This window comes from Mercenaria mercenaria, unplaced genomic scaffold, assembly GCF_021730395.1.
Source record: "Mercenaria mercenaria strain notata unplaced genomic scaffold, MADL_Memer_1 contig_2035, whole genome shotgun sequence".
Taxonomy (NCBI): Eukaryota; Metazoa; Mollusca; class Bivalvia; order Venerida; family Veneridae; genus Mercenaria; species Mercenaria mercenaria.
The window spans coordinates 1,903-20,781 of NW_026460066.1; the positions used below are offsets into that span (position 1 = coordinate 1,903).

The 18,879-nt window shown below is 36.1% G+C and overlaps 1 protein-coding gene across 1 annotated transcript; it reads right to left on the reverse strand.

The window, feature by feature from the left end:
- Window positions 1–7,659: 7,659 nt before the first annotated feature.
- LOC128552096 (E3 ubiquitin-protein ligase TRIM22-like) lies at window positions 7,660–18,523 on the reverse strand. Its single transcript, XM_053533108.1, has 3 exons — window positions 18,083–18,523; window positions 11,911–12,464; window positions 7,660–9,330 (listed from the first exon to the last, which is right to left on the reverse strand). Exons 1-3 carry the CDS (start codon window positions 18,439–18,441, stop codon window positions 9,164–9,166), a joined length of 1,080 nt encoding a protein of 359 aa, XP_053389083.1. The 5' UTR covers window positions 18,442–18,523; the 3' UTR covers window positions 7,660–9,163.
- Window positions 18,524–18,879: the final 356 nt, after the last annotated feature.

An 18,879-nucleotide genomic window follows, 5' to 3' on the forward strand; every position in this document is an offset into this window, starting at 1 on the left:
TCATATTAAAAGAAAAAAAAGGAGTAAATTTTGCGGGTTCTTAATCTGGCATAATAACAAAAAAAAAAAAATAATAAAAAAAAGATATTCATGCTCAATGCTCCTAGTGAAGATCATGAGCATTCACCAGAGGGCGCGTCTGTGCAGTAGTGAAATGCTGGTATGACGAGCCATAAGGTTCAATATCTAAGTGACCTTGCCCAATGTCTTCTTACCAGCAGTGTACAGGTTTCTAACCAGCAAAAGGTACGTCTAATGATGCATCGCCATTATGAATTGACGCAGAGCACACGTTCTAAACTACATATATGAAGTTTTGAAAATAATATAGTCAATTCATTTTACAGAAAAAGAACTAGAAATTTCACTAAAAGTGATTAATACTCAATCAAAGCTGCTTCGATACGGGAAAAGTAAACGCTGGGAAAACGGAAGTTTGACCTTAAGGGGACGCATATTGCTACATTCACAGTTCATACAGAAATGCGGAATGGGTGCATATTCAAGAAATCGATGGTGGGAAAATAAAAAACATATTCCTAAACTGATATAATACTGATGGACACCTGTAATAGTCAGTATTTTGTGGATAAGGATGTGGTAGTATGAATGTAATAGGAAAACAGAGGTCTTTGTGAAAGTACATTCAACACAAAATATTAAGCTTTTGTATAAGGAAAAAACAGGTTTTTTACAATAACAGTGTTCCAAATAATGTTGAAGGGATGAGATTTTCTTTCTAACACACCAGGTTTGCTTAAACATGTAAAAATTTAACACCACGTCATTTCAGCTCGGGATGGACGCCATATTTCTCATTGATAAAAATGTAAACAAAAAAAATCAGAGTGGGATTAGCATTCCAAAGGCATAACATGACATTCTACACAAAGAATACCTTAGAACAGATATCTAAGATGCTACACAGGTCAGGCGAGTTAAATGCATAATGGCGATCACTTGAAATTCATCTTGAAAATGTGGTTAATTTTAGTTTATTTACATGGTTTTTAATTTTCCCACGACTTCTCGGCGATTCACTGCAAATGTATAACTGCGCCGGACGAAAGGTAACTCTAATAAACAACGGGAGACAACTTAGGTGTCAGCACGTGTACGATTTTTAAAAAAACATGTCGATGATTATAATTTCTTATCAAATAATGAATCCTGTTCAGATATTCGTCTTTAATATTAGAAAATTTTTAATTTCTGTGGACATTTGTCAAAAAATTATTACTTACATTGGACTACTTTGCGCATCAAACTGGTTTCCGCTTCAGTTGTGAGGCACTTCCGTTATACTTTTTGACAACAATAACAAAACACAAAATGAATCAATAAAGTCACTTATAAACCGACTGCTACTTAAATCAGTGTTGTTACAACATTATACATGTTCGTTACGTTATGAGATAAAGTTTATCTTGAACTGCATATAATCCATTAATTATGTTTAGATGATATTGCATTTACAATTTATTTGACCCCATTTTTTACGTGAATGACAGCATTCTCGTGCAACTCGTGCAAACAGAGTTATGAAAAGTATGGTGGAGAATTCAAGGACAAATTATAAATGACCTTAAAGTGAGGATAACTGTATATTCGTCCAGTTTTGATCATTGACATGCCTGCTGTGTATTAGTAACTTTTGTGAACAAGATTAGAATGTTACTTTTGCACATATACACATTGATTGGACCTCTCAACCAAATTTCATACCTTATTTTAGGGATTTTTAAGACAATACATTTTCAAAAGTTTGTTGAATGTGTTTTGATATTTAAGTGCATTGTAGTTCATGAATACCAAGTTAAAAATTAATAATGGCAACATTTCTAGGCCCTTATTGTAAGCCACTAGACTTCTGTAATGAAAAATGTTTAATGTATTAAGGGGAATATACTCTTTTAGTTTTGGAATGTGGCATTCCTTGACCACCGTATCTTTTCTTATGCACTACTTTGTAAATAAACTAAATAATGTGTTTTAGCTTACATATGCGAAATGAAAAGCAAGACAGTGACCATATTTAACATTCTTTCTTTAAATTAGAATCTGTAGGTCATTGATAAATGTTTGGACAAGGTGAAGCACTATTATTTTCGCACCAAAAAGTCTTAATTGTTGACTTTGAATGTACACAATAAGTCTTATGTAATTCAACAATAACTTTCTTGTTTCAGTTTTCTCATTTTTATTTTAGTGAGCAATCCTTTGTGTACTTATAACAGTTGAAACAGTATCCATTTCATGTACCAAAACCTTGTACTTTTTTCCAGGTAAATTTTGTCATACCCCACCCATTTTTTTCTAATTTCAAAGTATGCGTCCCCTTAATGTTCGAACTATAGTGACGTAGGTTGTGCATTCTGAATCTAGTCTTACTGGAGCTAGTCAGTAATCCTTTGGAATGTTTTTTGTTTTTTTTTAGTTCTGGATTACGTGGGCAACATGGTAGTGCAAGAGAGGAAAACAAACCACTGCAATGTAAATAATAATGACATAGTAAATCGATACATAGCCACGTGATTTGGGCTAGTTCTGGCTACCATTATTTACCATGCACTATTTCTATCTTGTGATGGTCGCAACTATCCACTCTATTAAAACAAGGCAATAATAAAATGCACTGAACAATTAACAAAATTATTCAGACGAAAGTAAATAAATAAACATGATGCCTAAAGCTGAGCTGTCAAGACAACATACCTAACGCTCTAGTCGGAAAAATGAAACCGAAAGTAATAAAACTCCTGCTGAAAAGTCATTGATTTACAATGTGCTTACAGTGTATTTAGTTTACTTTGTAGGTAGCTATAAGATAGCAATGCTCATGTTCAATTTCATTTCGTTTTTATGAAACTTGGTCAGAATATTTGTCTTGATGATTTCTAGGTCAAGTTTGAATCTGGATAATGTGGAGTCAAAAACTAGGTCACCAGGTCAAATCGGAGGAAAAGCTTGTGAACACTTTAGAGGCCACAGTTGTGACTCAGTCTTTATGAATATGGATAATCATAATATGACACAAGCATTGTTTTTTTTTCAGAAAGCGGAATCGAGAGTGGTTCCTATTTATATTTTAAAATGTCCGAGACATTGCAGAAAGATATTAAATTCACTTGAATAATGAATACATTTTATTCGGACTTTATCATAGATTGTGTAATATCTCAAATTAATACATTGACCCCTTTTGGGTTCTCCTTTCTATTCGCATATTTTGTCACATGTAGTACAATATACTGTGAGGTAGTTTATGACGTCATCATACCTCTTCGCAGAATTTGTTTATAAATTGGCCAAGTTGAGAAAAAAAATGGTGCAAAATTATTGTCGCAAATAATGAGGGTGTGAGTCTTTTGATAGTCTCATGTTTTATTGTTTTCTGTTTCTGGAGTCATTTTATGAATGGTTATTCAAAAAAAAAAAAAAAAAAAAAAAAAAAAAAAAAAAAAAAGAGAGCAGATTGAAAATTTTGACTGAAATATCCATTATCTCGGTTTAATTAACAATAAAACCAGGGTCGATAATACGTTACGCTCTTTATACATTTATCATTTATCGACAACCAACTGCAGTTAAATTTTCATAACAAGTTTGATTACAGTTACATGATGATAACGCCAATCAACCGTATAATTATGTACATAAACTATAAACGGCAAATGTCAGTCTGTGAAATCGTTCTGCCGTGCAGTCGAACAATTTGTGGCTATTCTATCTACCTGCATGATGGCACAAGCCAAGCTAAAGGCCTGGGGGATTCTGCAGATGTTGTTTAATGAATGCAATTTGCATTATCGCTATCCTTGTATAAAACACAACGAAGTCCTGAAAATATAAAAAAATACAAGACAATTGTCGGTCGCACAGTGTTTTATTCATGCCTTTCCGGGGCTACAGTAACTTTGTCGGGCGGACATTTACCAATTAAGATCTAGAATTTCTTTACAAATTTATGTTTAATAAGTGTGAGTCCCGCGTTCTTCGATATATTCGGTAAAGATCTATAATGAAAACTCTAGCTTTACACGGCACTACGGCATCCCTACACAACATACAGTTACCAAGAAGTGCTGACTGGCAACAATTCTGCGTGCTTCATTAGGTCCCGCCTTGCACTTTTGAAATGTTAACATTATCGCATAATGGAAATCTAAACACCACCCTTCATAAGTATATCCTTAATGAAATATCAACGCCTTTTTACATTTTAATTAAACTTTAAATATTTTACTTTGCACCCCGCCTCGTCTCCATCAAAGTTTGAAAAACACAAAAAAATGCATTTTCCAACATCGATATTAGAAATTCAGATTGGATTTAGAAACCCAAACATGGTATTAGTAAAAAGCAGTTTTTTTTAGAAACTACATATAGCTGGAGGATTGAAAAAACTGGTGGTGGCCAGTTTTCTGTAGTTGTTTTGAAGTTTTTGTTTTCACAAAAAGCAGTTTTACGGGCAGTTAAATGCAGTTATTTTCCAAGAGCAGTATTTTAGCATCTTGTATGAACAGCAGTCCTAAAACCTGCTTAAAACTGCATCCTGATGTCTCATAAAGCAGTGCGAAAGATGGCTACTCACAGTGAAAACTAGAGCATGAGAAAGGTAAAAATAGACTATAACTGCTCAAATACAATATTTAACACAAAATGATGCACAAATAGTTAAATAATTGATAACAACTGTTTTAATGGAGTTAACTAATAAGGCAGGATTTAAGTGTGTAACTCATGCACAGACTGATTGGATTTATAGTTGTAACAGGCCCGGTAGTGATTTAGTTCATTGTAAAAATACCTCGAGCTCGTTTTACCCATGTGGAACTGACAGGTACTTGAAAATACAGAGCTTTCAATTGTCAGTTAAAACTACTGAACTGAAGTCCTGATAAAGTTATGAATATAGTTTAAAGCTTTCATCACAAATAAATAAACTAGATCTAGATTTATACCTACAAAATGATGGGGGGGGGGGGGGGGGGGGGGGGGCGTAGGTTCAAGCCCACTGAGACCAAAATTTTTTCCCCTTATTTTTCTAGTAAGCTTTTACTTCTTTCAAGACTTGTTATTGATTGATAGTACAGAAGTGGAAAATATTCATTTGGTAAGCGATTTCTTGCTGTTCAAAGTGAATTTACCTTTGAAATAGAAGGGGTAGAGTTAGACATCTTTAAAAATACTGAGTTACCTGCGGTAAAAGTTCTCTATTTTGCCTTCATTATTTAGATAACGTATTGTGGAAGAAATGTAAGTAGGTTTTACTTCTGCCCCAGTTATTTTTTAATGAAGTTAGAAAAATTCAAAACAGACCCGCAGGATTCGACCTTAATTTTCAATATTGGAGATAGAGTTCTGTCTCATTAAATCCGTTTACATGCTTGAGGCACCCTAGAAAAAATGTTATCGACACTTTTATTTTTTAGTTTTATAATTGTTTACCAATAGTTTGATGATTCTTTCCTAAAAAATAATGGTACGCTATAATGAATTCTCTGCAAACGTTTTGGACACTTTGAAATTTGTCTCTACTTGAGCTTGAGGAAATACCATAAATTACACAAAATTTATAAAAAACGGCACGGTAGATCTAGAAGTTTTTAAAAATTTGCAACAAAGTGCGATGCATGGTCAGCTGTAAGAATATACCACGCAAATGCCATCTATTGCAGTGTTTATCAGCGGTTTTACTTGAATTTTGGATTTTAACGTTTTGAAATACTTAAGGCGTGATGGTTGACAGTTCTAAAATGTCAGATCTACACTCCACATTGATTAAGCTATAATATGTCCAAATGGTCATTATCATGGAGACTACCTGTGTTACTTGCAGAGAACCCTCCTGTGCATCACAAACGGGTGCGCAGAGAGACCACCTGTGCCTCGACAAAACCGAAAGTAACTGTTTTTTTTTTATAATTTCATTTACATTTCTATTTGTCAGTATTGTTTGGAAGACTACTGAAAACTGAAACAAATAGTGCGCTTGATATGCATGATATCAAAGCAAAAAGACTTTGGAAAAGGTCGGACTAATGTTCCATGTCAGTGTACCATCAACTGATTTCATCAAATTTGCGAGCAAAATCGCTGATAATTAAAAAGTAAACAGTACAATATATAGTTAAGACATTCAAATGTTCTGTGCTGTACTTATTTTGGCATACCTATTATCATGGATGGAAGCTCGATTGTTTTACCTCCCTTGTCTTAGGCATTGCTTATAGCAGATAAATGCCGGTACCGAAAACAACTACTATAGTCTCACATCAATGTAAACAGCTGGCGTCAAGCTGGCAACGTGCTATGGCTTTAAGTAACTTTAATTTGTCTTGAAAAATATGAAAATACATCATGCAAATTTAGGGGTTTAACCATTGTTTCATTTAGATATCTAACATTTTGTTAGTATCTCTGAACTTAATTTTCATACAACTATCTTGTCAATTACTTTCCTATTTATTAAAGCTATGACACATGTCGAAATCAGGTGTTATATCATATAAACCCACTAAAATTTCCCAGTCAGAAACGAGCCGCCTATCAACAAGTGGTTAGACTCTTTTATCTAAGGACATTGTCCAAGTGGATTCATTTATCATTCCAGGCATGATTTTCACGCATTCATCTCAGCTGTAACACGGAGGTTTCTTAAAGCATTATATCGCTCTGCTTCCAGTAATAGCGTGGTACTTTAACAAGCCGATAGCCCTAACATGCAATGCTAAGGGTAATATTAAATTAAATGCATTTTAGTTTGACTATTCAAGAATAAGGAGGGCTATTCTACTCGCCGCACATCTGAAATGCTGTCCCCGTAATGCTTTGGTGAAAGTTTTGAGTCCAATACTACTGGAGGTATTAGGTTGAAACTTCACACATTTTCAGTGTCACTGTATGGGCAAGAAGCTCTAGGATGACTGAGGAAGTGCAGTGTACTAGAACTGCCTCACTTCACCTTTCACTTTGAATGATATTGAAGGGGTATTTTAGTCGGCTGATCACCAGACATCTGATGGTGGTCAGAAATTGAAATCTGATTCTGGGCCAATATAGAAATCTGACGATGGGCCGAAAAAGAAATCTGATGATGGGCCAATATTGGAAAATGATATTGGCCCAATGACGTTTTGATATCGGTCCAATATTGGATTGATGTCGGAAAGTATGTCGGTCCGATATTACACCAACTTTGCAAATCTGACGGTGGGCCGATATCTATTTTTGATGATGGACCGATATTGCAAACATTATCGGTCCAATGTCTTGATATATAATGCCTGCTGGGTTATTATTCCAGACATGATTTTCACACATTCATCTTAGCTGTAACACGGAGGTTTCTTAAAGCTTTATATCGTCCTGCTTCCAGTAATAGCATGGTACTTTAACAAACCGATAGCCCTAACATCCAATGCTCAATGGTTCCTGTCTTCTCACATAGTGGGCATTTTGTATGGTCTTGAAGTATATGTGTAGGTATGAAGGTGACGACAATTGGTCACAGATGGGGCAAAAAGTTTAGTAACGCCAGATATCTGCCAGTTATTAGCTTTCTGAAACAATGATCTCTCAACATATGTGCATCAAGGTAAAAAACAAATAAAGTAAATGGTTTCTTAATTTGTAGTCACTTAATAAACAATATTGACTAGTTTTAATTTTTCACACTTTTTAAAACAAAGTCCTTTTAATCTGATCGCCTACACGTTCGGGCAGATAAACCACTTATTGTTGTTGAATTGTTTTTACGTTAATGGAACATGGTGTTTTCGACCGACAGGTGTCTAGCTATCTAGCATATTCATAACGAGCGGATGGGCTTTCAATGGCAAAAGCATTATAGTATTATAGAGAAATATATGACAAAAATGAGCAGATGCAGTGACCCAGTGGTTACCTAGAGTCGTGAGTCCGAGTCCGACTCCCCCGCTCCTCCAACTAAAAAACAACTGACATTGGAATAAGAGTCTCGTTTATGGGTGCTTTACACCAGGCACGCGAAAGGGAAGCTTCTGGAATTAGAGCGTCTTCTGTATCTTGCACTATCCTCCAACTAATATTACTAGCAGTCTTCTGGAAGAGTCGTGTATATTGATTACCGGTGGCGACTATGAATAAGCTTACATACATACACATATCAAAAATGTTTCCACTGCTGCGTAAGCCTAAATTCTAAGCAGGAAACCGAAGTTCTTGAAAGGAAAAGAACGAAGAACGCAAGGACTTCTCCAAACTGAAAACGAAGCAAACATATATTCGGATTGTAACTATGGCATTTAAACCTGAAAGATAAAACTGCTTATTACTGTTAGGCTGTTAGTTGTAAATATCATCTAGTTTAAGAGTTGCATTATTAATCATCGAGTCAGAAACGCTGATATCAATTTTCCTGTCAGTCAAAAACATCAAGGCGAAGTTCATGTTGCAATTGCAACAGTCTCGTGTGCAAGAACGCATTACATTGCCTGAATGGATATGTTCAGTAAAGTGCACTCGTATACTATTGGAACTGACGTCAAGCAAACTTTAAAAAGCTTCTATTTAGATTAGTTTCATTGAAAATCTATCAATCTATTTTTCGTAATGATCCCCAATGTTTTGAATAACAAATATCAATGAAGTATTTTGTACAATGGCGATCTTAGCGCTTCCTTTATCCGTTACAATCTGCTAGGTAGGTTTACAGAGTTTATGTGCTTGTTGTCATGCGCACCAGTCAAAACGCCAGCAAAATGTACACACATGACGCACAATAAATTAATGCGGTGTCGTATTTGCATGCAGCTGATATAATACCTAATGTATCTTTTTTTTTTCAATTTTCCTTTGAATTAAACCATCGGAGATGTTAAAATTCGTTATGTAATGTTTGTATAAAACGTGGACTCTATTTTTGTTCAGTAGTCTTCGTTAGTTACCAGCATAATTTAACACATGGAAAGCTATAGTACATGTTTAAAACAATATAAAGATCACTGTTGTGGCAATATTCCCAAATGCAAGTCTGTAGCGATTAACAGAAACCTTTTTACACTTTTATCGTCAAAGTTCAGTCTACTTATCTTCGAAAGAGCAAATGACAAGTGATAGAAATAGTCTAAACATTTAAACGTTATACTTGTGAATGTCTGTTAAAATATCATGGTTATTTTCAGCACCCCAAAAAATGATGGTCGTATAACGCCAACTGGCCCCGGAAAGTTTTCCCACAGTTTTTACATTTAAATGTCTTATCTCTATCCTGAAGTCTCGTCTGTCCACTACCAGGCAAACTGTCACTATGTTTCGTTCCTCTATATAATAAACTTTGCTTAGGATCTGAAATGTAGGAATATGGAATATACTTTGTGTGCGATATTATCAACAAAATAGTGTTTAGGGACATTTTCACAATGATATTGGATAGCAGTTTTGTTGGCAGTAAAATAATATGTGTAGTGTCTTAAATAATAATACTGATCACTTTTGAAATTAAAAAAGAATTATTTCATATAAACTGTTTTACCTTTTCATCTCATACGCTATCTGAATTGTATGCAATTTTCATAGAATATGAATTGAAATGATTTGGTATCGATAGGGACTACGTCACATCTTGCTACTATCTAACAGATAGTACAGATAATCAAATGCTACGCTGTGGAATTTCTAACAAATGTTATATTTTATATAAATTAACATAGTTGTACATGTCCTTGTGGGTTTTCCTTGTTTTACGATACAAATTTTCCTAAAAGTTATTGTGAGTTAATGGAAAATATCCGTCATTCATCTTACCATTCATAGTATAAATTTTATTGTATCACCGCCTAAATACATGGTTTGATATCAATAAATATTTTTTACTACCGGTATTTTATTATGCCCCTCTTCGAAGAAGGAGGGGTATATTGTTTCGCAGATGTCGGTCGGTCGGTCGGAATGTAGACCAATCCGTTTCCGGATGATAACTCAAGAACGCTTGGGCCTAGGATCATGAAAGTTGATAGGGAGGTTGGTCATTACCAGCAGATGACTCCTATTGATTTTGAGGTCTGTAAGTCAAAGGTCAAGGTCACAGTGACCCTGAATAGTAAAACGGTTTCCGGATGATAACTCAAGAACACATGGGCCTAGGATCAGATCATGGAAGTTGATAGTGAGGTTGATCATCACCAGCAGATGACCCCTATTGATTTTGAGGTCTGTATGTCAAAGGTCAAGGTCACAGTGACCCTGAATAGTAAAACGGTTTCCGGACGATAACTCAAGAACACTTAGGCCTAGGGTCACGAAATTTGATAGGAAGGTTGGTCATGCCCAGAAGATGACCCCTTTTGACTTTGAGGTCAGTATGTCAAAGGTCAAGGTCACAGTGACCAGGAAAGGTAAAATGGTTTCCAGGGAATAACTCTAGAACGCTTGGGCCTAGTGTCAGGAAAATTGATAGTTAGGTTGGCCACGACCAGCAGATGACCCCTATTGATTTTAAGGTCATTAGGTCAAAGGTCAATGTCACATTGGCCAGGAACAGTTAAAACGGTTTCTGATCTTCTTATCGAAAACCGTAGGGCCTAAGGCTTTGATATTTGGTATGTAGCAAAATCTAGAGGTCTTCTACCAAGATTGTTCAGATTATTTCCTTGGGGTCAAATATGGCCCCGCCCCGGGGTTACATGGTTTATATAGACTTATATAGGAAAAAACTTTGAAAAACCTCTTGTCCAAAACCACAGGGCCTAGGGCTTTGATATTTTGTATATGTCATCATCTAGTGGTCCTCTACTAAGATTGTTCAAATTATTCCCCTATGGTCAAATATGGCTTCGCCCTGGGGGTCACATGGTTTGCATAGACTTATATAGGGAAAAACTTTAAAAACCTTCTTGTCCAAACCACAAAGACTATGGATTTGATATTTTGTAATGTAGCATCATTTAGTGGTTCTCTACCAAGTTTGTTCAAATTATCCCTCTAGGGTCCAATATGGCCCCGCCCCAGGGGTCATATGGTTCATATAGACTTATATAGGGCAAAACTTAGAACCTTCATGTCCATAACTTACATCATTCAAATTTGGACCACATGTATAGTTTTGAGTAGCAAGATGAACCTTGACATGAGTTGACCTTGATTTTGACCTAGTGACCTACTTTCACATTTTTGAAGGTACGGGCTTCAAATTTGGACCACATGCATAGTTTTTTGTTCCAAAATAAATTTGACCTTGATTTTGACCTAGTGACCTACTTTCATATTTCTCAAGCTACAGCCTTCAAATTTGAACCACAAACATAGTTTTGTGTACTGAAATGAACTTTTATCTTGAGATTGACCTAGTGACCTACTTTCACATTTCTGAAGGTACAGGCTTCAAATTTGGACCACATGCATAGTTTTGTGTTCTGAATTGAAATTTGACATTGATTTTTACCTATTATCTACTTTCACATTTCTCAAGCTACAGTCTTCAGATTTGAAACACATGCATAGTTCTGTCTACCGAAATGAACTTTGACCTTGAAATTGATCTAGTGACCTGCTTTCACATTTCTCAAGCCACAGCTTTCAAATTTGGACCACATACACATTGTTTTGTACCGAAATGAAATTTTTATCGATTTTGACCTTGAGCTAGTCTTGAAATTTGGAACAATCAAAAATGGCTCAGTGGATGGTACCAAGATCACTGTTAGTTGTTAGGTTAATAGGTTAAGGGTCAAGGTCAGATTAAACCAGAATGGTAGAACTTTTGTTTACAGTGAGCATATATTTTCTGTTACTTGTGCAATTACTGAATGCATCAAGGGGGGCATTTCGTGTTCGACGAGCTCTTGTTTACATACAAACTAATCGGTAGGAAAATACAATCGATGAATGAAATAAATTAAGATAAACATAATGAAATATATTCATTACCAACATCGTCATCTGCAGTCCGAAGTGTTAGTTTACCAATAGAGAGTACCTCACTCAGACAAGTCTCTATGCTTCTGTTCACCTCAAATACCAAAGTTTTCATCTTTCTGGCAGCAGATTGTCTGGCGCAATTACTTCCTGCTGAACTCTTCTCTTCACTCACCTTAATGTCTACAAACAGCTGGGCTTCATTGTTTCTTTTCACATGTTTAAGCTTGTCGAGTTGCTGTTCAATATCTTTCAGCATGTCATCGACTAGTTTGCTGCCGGAAGTTATTTCGTCTGTTATCTCTTTATGCTTGTCCTGCACCTCTTTTATTGATTTTCTCTCCAACTCTTCAATTTTGGCTATAAGGCGTTTCTTAAACTTCTGTATATCATCAAGTATACCATCACGTTGGGCATTCAGCTCCTTCAATTCATTTTGCATTTTGGACTTCAGATTCTGCAAATCATCTTTAACTTTCTCCAAAGATGTTTTAGTTTTGTCTTTGTCCTGTTTCTTCAAAAGTCCTTTGGCAATGTTGGGGATATATTCTACGCCTTCACAGGATCTAAAATAAATGGTATATGATAACAGCCGTTTCCCTATCATCTCATCTTTTAGCATTACTTGATCTTCAGCTACGCACGTATTCATCACCATTTTAAGTCTGTAACTTATACTTTGAGATGCTAAAAGTATCCTTTTTGTTAGGTTTAACCTCGCACCGACACAACCATAGGTCATATGGCGACTTTCTAGCTTTTGATGGTGGAGGAATACCCAAGGTGCCCCTCCGTGCATCATTCAGTACGAGCGGACACCTGGGTAGAACCACCGATGTTCCGTAAGCCAGCTGGGTGGCTTCCTCACATGAAGAATTCAACTACCAGAGTAAGGCTCGAACCCACATCGGTGAGGTGAAGTAATTTGAAGTCAGCGATCTTAACCACTCGGCCACGGAGGCCCCAAAGACTAAGTCTAAATATCATACTGAAAATGATGATGAATACGGGCACTGTATACAAGACAAAAGCATGACAATATTAGATCAGAGACAACTGATATAGTAAGAAGAATCCAACTGCTATGCAGGATAAAACATTCATGCATCTAACAGTCCAGAAATAGATTTCCTTGGTTTTCTCATTTTTCTAGATATCTTTCTCATACTTTAACGCATATTTGTTGGTAGCAGAGATTGTTCTTTCTCAGCATTTGCTTTTTAACATATTTTACCTTGTGAAATTCTGTTTGTTTTAACTTTGTAAAAAAAAATTCTGTTTGTTGACAAATCAAACTAGATAGGACAAAGGTGCCTCCTACTCCTGTCACTGTACATGGCTTTATGACCCAAGATTGGAACTAAAAAAAACTCAGGTGCACAAATTCACATGCTATATAACATTCCTACAGGATCTCATGACTATGTGAATTTGTTTTAAGATATGTATAACACAAGCACTCAAATGACCCTATGTCATATACTTTTTGAGATACGTGCGACAAAACTTTTATGCCGTTTTTACTAAAAAACAAGGAAGAATATCCAACAGGGAAAGCCACGTTTAAAACACGCAGCCTCCCCAAAGACACACACGAACAACCCTCGCACACAACACAGAAAATGAAACACCAAAGGACAAAACAAACAAATATAGGAACACAGTGGGGCACCGCCTTGGAACGGTCAGTGGCAAAACCACCATTGGGGAGTTTAAACCGGTTTATGGTGCACCTAACCTCACTCTTACCCCCACCATGTTCCAAAGTTACAAGACAATGGTCATAACTCTGGTCTAACTAAGTGATATCGCTAACAAAAACCCTAGTTGCACACCTTCACATGCTGAATAATATGCGACACAAACTTAGACCTTTTTAATTGCTATTTCTGATTAAGTCAAGGGCCATAACTCTGTTCTGAATATGTAAGGTCTTGGTTAAAACCCCTGGTGCACTGTTTCCTATGCTGAATAACAAATCCTGTGAGGTTTGATGACTCTGGGACAAATGCTTTTCGAGATATGAACGACACAAATTCGGACGGACAGAGAGAATGACGGACGTTCCTACATATGGGTTTTTATGTGGCTACGCTACTCTTTTGTTCTCTCCATTATTTCTTTTAGCCACGTAAAAGAAAAACAAAATAGCCGCATTAAAGCCTTACGGAATGAATGACATCACAGACAAAGTACAGTTACCTACTGTCCCTAATCCGTCGATCAGAACGTAGAGCAGTTTGAAGATGAAATTAATATACTTCTTGATAAACATGCTCCGAAAAAAGAAAAAATGCAAATTTATAGAGCTCCAAAACCCTGGTTCACTGAGAATATTCATTCCATGAAACGACTGGTCCGTAGATCTGAGAAATTGTGGAGAAAATACCGCCAACCCAAAGACTATGAAACTTTCAAAGCAGACCTACATAACTATCATTATGCTCTAAAACGAGGAAAGGAGTTAACTATAAGCCAGAAAGTACTCGAGTCCAAGGGAGACTCAAAGAAACTCTACCGCTTTGTAAAAGACTTAACTGGAAGCAAGTCTGAGAACCCCATGCCAACTGTGGAGGACGTTAGTAACTTAGCTGATAAGTTTGCTGATTATTTTATGGATAAAATAGATAAAATACGAGAGTCTTTGAAAGATTTTGAAAACTTCAGTCCGGTTGTGACAAATGTGCCAACTTTTGAAAACTTTGAAGAACTCACAAATGAGGAAGTTAGAAAACTTATCAATCAATTACAAACAAAATCATCAGAACTTGACATTCTCCCTACGAATGTTTTAAAGTCATTCCATAATGAGCTGTTGCCTTCAATCACTAGGCTTGTGAATCTTTCCTTGACACAAGGAGTGTTTCCGATAAAATGGAAACAGGCGACTGTCAGACCACTTTTGAAAAAGTCTGGCCTTGAACTGAAATTTGCCAATTATCGCCCTGTCAGCAACTTGTCATTCTTATCAAAATTAATTGAAAAAGCAGCACTTTATAGACTAAATCATCATGTCAATAAGCATAACCTCCTCCCAAAGAACCAGTCTGCTTATAGACAGTTTCACTCGTGTGAGTCTGCTTCGCTCCGACTTGTGAACGATTTGCCCGATGGGATGGAACATCAGGAGGTAACAGCTTTAATAGCTATAGACCTTAGTGCGGCATTTGATACCGTTGATCATGACATCCTAGTCGACGTACTGAAAAATCAATATGGTGTTTGTGGTTCAGCACTGGAATGGGTGGATTCGTACCTACGACCTCGTAGCTGTAGTGTGAGGGTAGATAAGACATCATCATCTCAGCGTGATCTAACATGTAGTGTTCCGCAAGGAAGTTGTTTGGGCCCCTGGCTCTATTTGACCTATGCCGAGTCGCTCTTTGACATTGTACCCCCATCTATTTCCGTGTTTGGATTTGCAGATGACCATACTGCGAACGTTCGTTTTCAGCCAACAATCATCGCAGAAAAGACTGCAATTCAAGACCTTCAAAATTGTGCTACTGTTATTAATGATTGGATGAACAGTAACAAACTAAAAATGAACACATCTAAAACAGAATTTATAATGTTTGGTAGTCGCCAACAGTTGAATAAGTGTTCCACCACAGACATTGAAATATGCAGTGATAAAATCAAAGTGCAGAGTTGTATTAGATACTTAGGCGCTTTTCTAGATGACACACTTAATTTCAAGGAACATATAAAAAGGAAATGTAAAACTGCAATTTTGAATATTTCAAGATCAAAAGTATCCGTAAATATCTAACCAAAGAAGCCACTGAAAATTGGTTTTGTCATTAGTAATTTCTCACTTGGATTACTGTAATGTTATTCTTTATGGTGTTGCTAATTGTGAAGTAGGTAAATTACAACGTATTCAGAATATGTGCGCCAAACTTGTTCTCAACCGTAAGATGCGTGATAGTTCAAAACAGGCATTATATGACTTGCACTGGCTACCTGTGAAGGCAAGAATCAATTTTAAGATCCTTACTTATATGTACAACTGCTTTGTTGGTAATGCTCCTCAATATCTAATAGAACTTTTATCTAGTAAATTTTCAAAACGTACACTACGTTCGTCAGAATCATCAGTAGGATGCTACGTTGTCCCTTATAACAAGAAAAAAAACATTCAGTGGCAGAAGCTTCAGTACGGTTGGACCAAAACTTTGGGACGAACTGCCATTAAATCTCAGACAAAGTGGATCAGTTAAAATCTTCAAAAAGCAGTTGAAAACTCACTTCTTCAAAGACTACTATTCATTGTTCTAAAATTCGTACTACAGCAATTACATTGAAGCAAATCAAGACTTTGTATTAATACTGATGAATTGTTTTTACTGTTTTTAATGCATGAGTGTACAACGCCATTGAAGATGCTTTGTGTGTTGAAATAGGCGTTTAAGAAAATTCTCAAGTTTCAAGTTTCTATATCCAAGTATGTAAATGTGGGCTCGGACGGACAGACGCACGGACAAGGACACCTCTTTAGCGCGCCCCCTTCCCATAAAAAAAAGGCAGGCACAAAAATGTCATACTGTCTCCAGGGCATTAACTGAATTGATCTTTATATAATTTTCTATTGAGATTGCTGACCCTTTCAGTAATAAAACATGCTTTTTAGCAAGTATAGAGGTAAAGAGTGCATGGTTTGTAGACAGAATAGTCACCTAAGCCTACCGTAAAGACTTAGCAAAGTTATTGCCATTCTTTTGCAACTATTTTACCTTGGAACATTTGTACAGCTCAAATGACATCTTTTCAGAAAGTGAGATCATAATATTTTTTTCAGACTGTGTACTTTGATGCTGTTAACAACACATGTATCTAAAATAGGTAGCTCCTACCCGAAGTTTGTATTTTTAGTAACTGTTTTCCTAAATAGACATGGCATAGCAGGAGTAGAAACAAATATTAATAAGTTTTGCTTCATATATATAATCAACATCTAGAAAAATAGTTTTGCAATTTTCAATCTGCCAAATTGAACATGTTGAAAAAAGTGACACAGCGAACAATGCCATTGCACATTGTAAAGAGAATAAATTATGCCCTGTTCCAAACTAATTTCCCAAAACATTAGCAAATATAGCACAGGGGCTAGTAAAATTGCATTAGGTCTGTTTAGGCTGTAAAACTGACAACAGACCCAACACAATGTAACGAAACCCTGTGAAATATTGTACAGTCTAAGCTTACATGTAGAGAACCATGGCCTTGATTAGCCACATCACTTTACATAAGGAAATGAAATCAATTCCATCAGAATGTAAAGAGCAAATTTTCATTTACATTATTCGTTCCAGCGGCTACTGGGCTTTTCTATTATATGTTTAAGAATAACGATCCCTCCCCCCCCCCCACCCCCAATGTAAACAAGGCATTCGTAAGAACAATTCAGTCTGATCTCCAGTATTCTTTTTCATGTATTCATATTTTGATGTTTCCTACATCAAACTGCATCTCAACATGTGAGACCTCTTTACCGTTTTCCAAACAGACAAATATGGCAAGGCTTGCTTCCAAATGTTTTTCTTGTAGAATTGATGATTTCATATCCGCTTTCAGGATATTCGACTCGACCTGAGAATTTGGGGAAGAAGGTATTAAACATTAGCACCAGTTTATTTGAATAATGATATGTTTTCCATATTTTAATCGGCTATTTTAGAAACAAAACAACACTTCTTTTATACAATCTTCTATAACATTTTTGTTTTCATGGAAATATAATGCATATGTCAAATGTTTCTAACATTTCCAAACTACAGAACTGTGCCAAAAATCAACTATTTTTGATTTTTTTTCTTACGCGTACTTAAATTAAATGGTCAAGCTCCTGAAATATAAACTAGAGTTGTAAAATGTTTGGCAACCAAATGAAAACATGTATTGCAATAAAATAAGTTTAAATAGTATTTTCACCTTGTTTTTTAGGGTTACAGTGTGGATGTTGGTAGCAACTAATATGCTGCTCAATACACGCAAGTTTCAAGGTCCGTCCCCGCAAAAACAAATACAGACACACAGACACAGACACAGACACAAGCACGCGCACACACGCTCCCCGCTCCATCCCACCAACATATTGCACACACCGCTCTGTCCATATGATTTTATTGGAGAGCGGATTGTATTGATATTAGATATCAAGCTGAATTAATTATCTAATTACCTATGTTTCACAGCAATACATATCGTACAGCACACCATGTTATGTTGTCCACAGAACATTTGTATCACTTGTCCATGATGTTCCTCGCATAATTCTGTCGGCAGTTCACTCGAAGAAACTGACCTCTGTTGTCTTTGACGTTGTCCGAATAGTTTCGAAGACTTGTCAACAACGTTGTGGTTTTCAGTGAATTTGTTGTGACCTGAAACACATCTTTGACAGTAAAATATTTTACAGTCAATACACTGAAACAAAGCCTCCGTATTTTTACCATCCTTTGCACAAGGATTACATGGGAAATCATGTAACTCGTCAGAAGCGTCGATTTGTGAACTACTAAACTTTCCACCTGACGCCATTTTCAAACTTTGGTTACCTGTGTATCATACTAGGAAAACGAAAGTAGCGATTTTAATAATGCATTATACTAGAAAAACGAAAGTAGCGACAATTCCCCATGCATTATACTAGGAAAACGAAAGTACTCAAGTTTTAATGGGTAACCTTGATTATTGATTGTATCAGTCAATCATTACTGTAAACACTTAGCAAAACATTGTATCAGTCATATTCACACAGGTAAATATACCCGATAATCCAACCCAGTCAATATTTTGTTCAGGTTAAACGCCATACTGTCCGGTATTATAAACCGTATATTTACACACTTTACAACATTGCAGAAATGGTTTTAACATGGTCGCAGATTCTAATCGAAGAACATTTCCTTTATATCCGTGATTTGTCTTGTTCAGTAACTGGATCAGAATATTCCATGTGTACTTTTAACTATATAC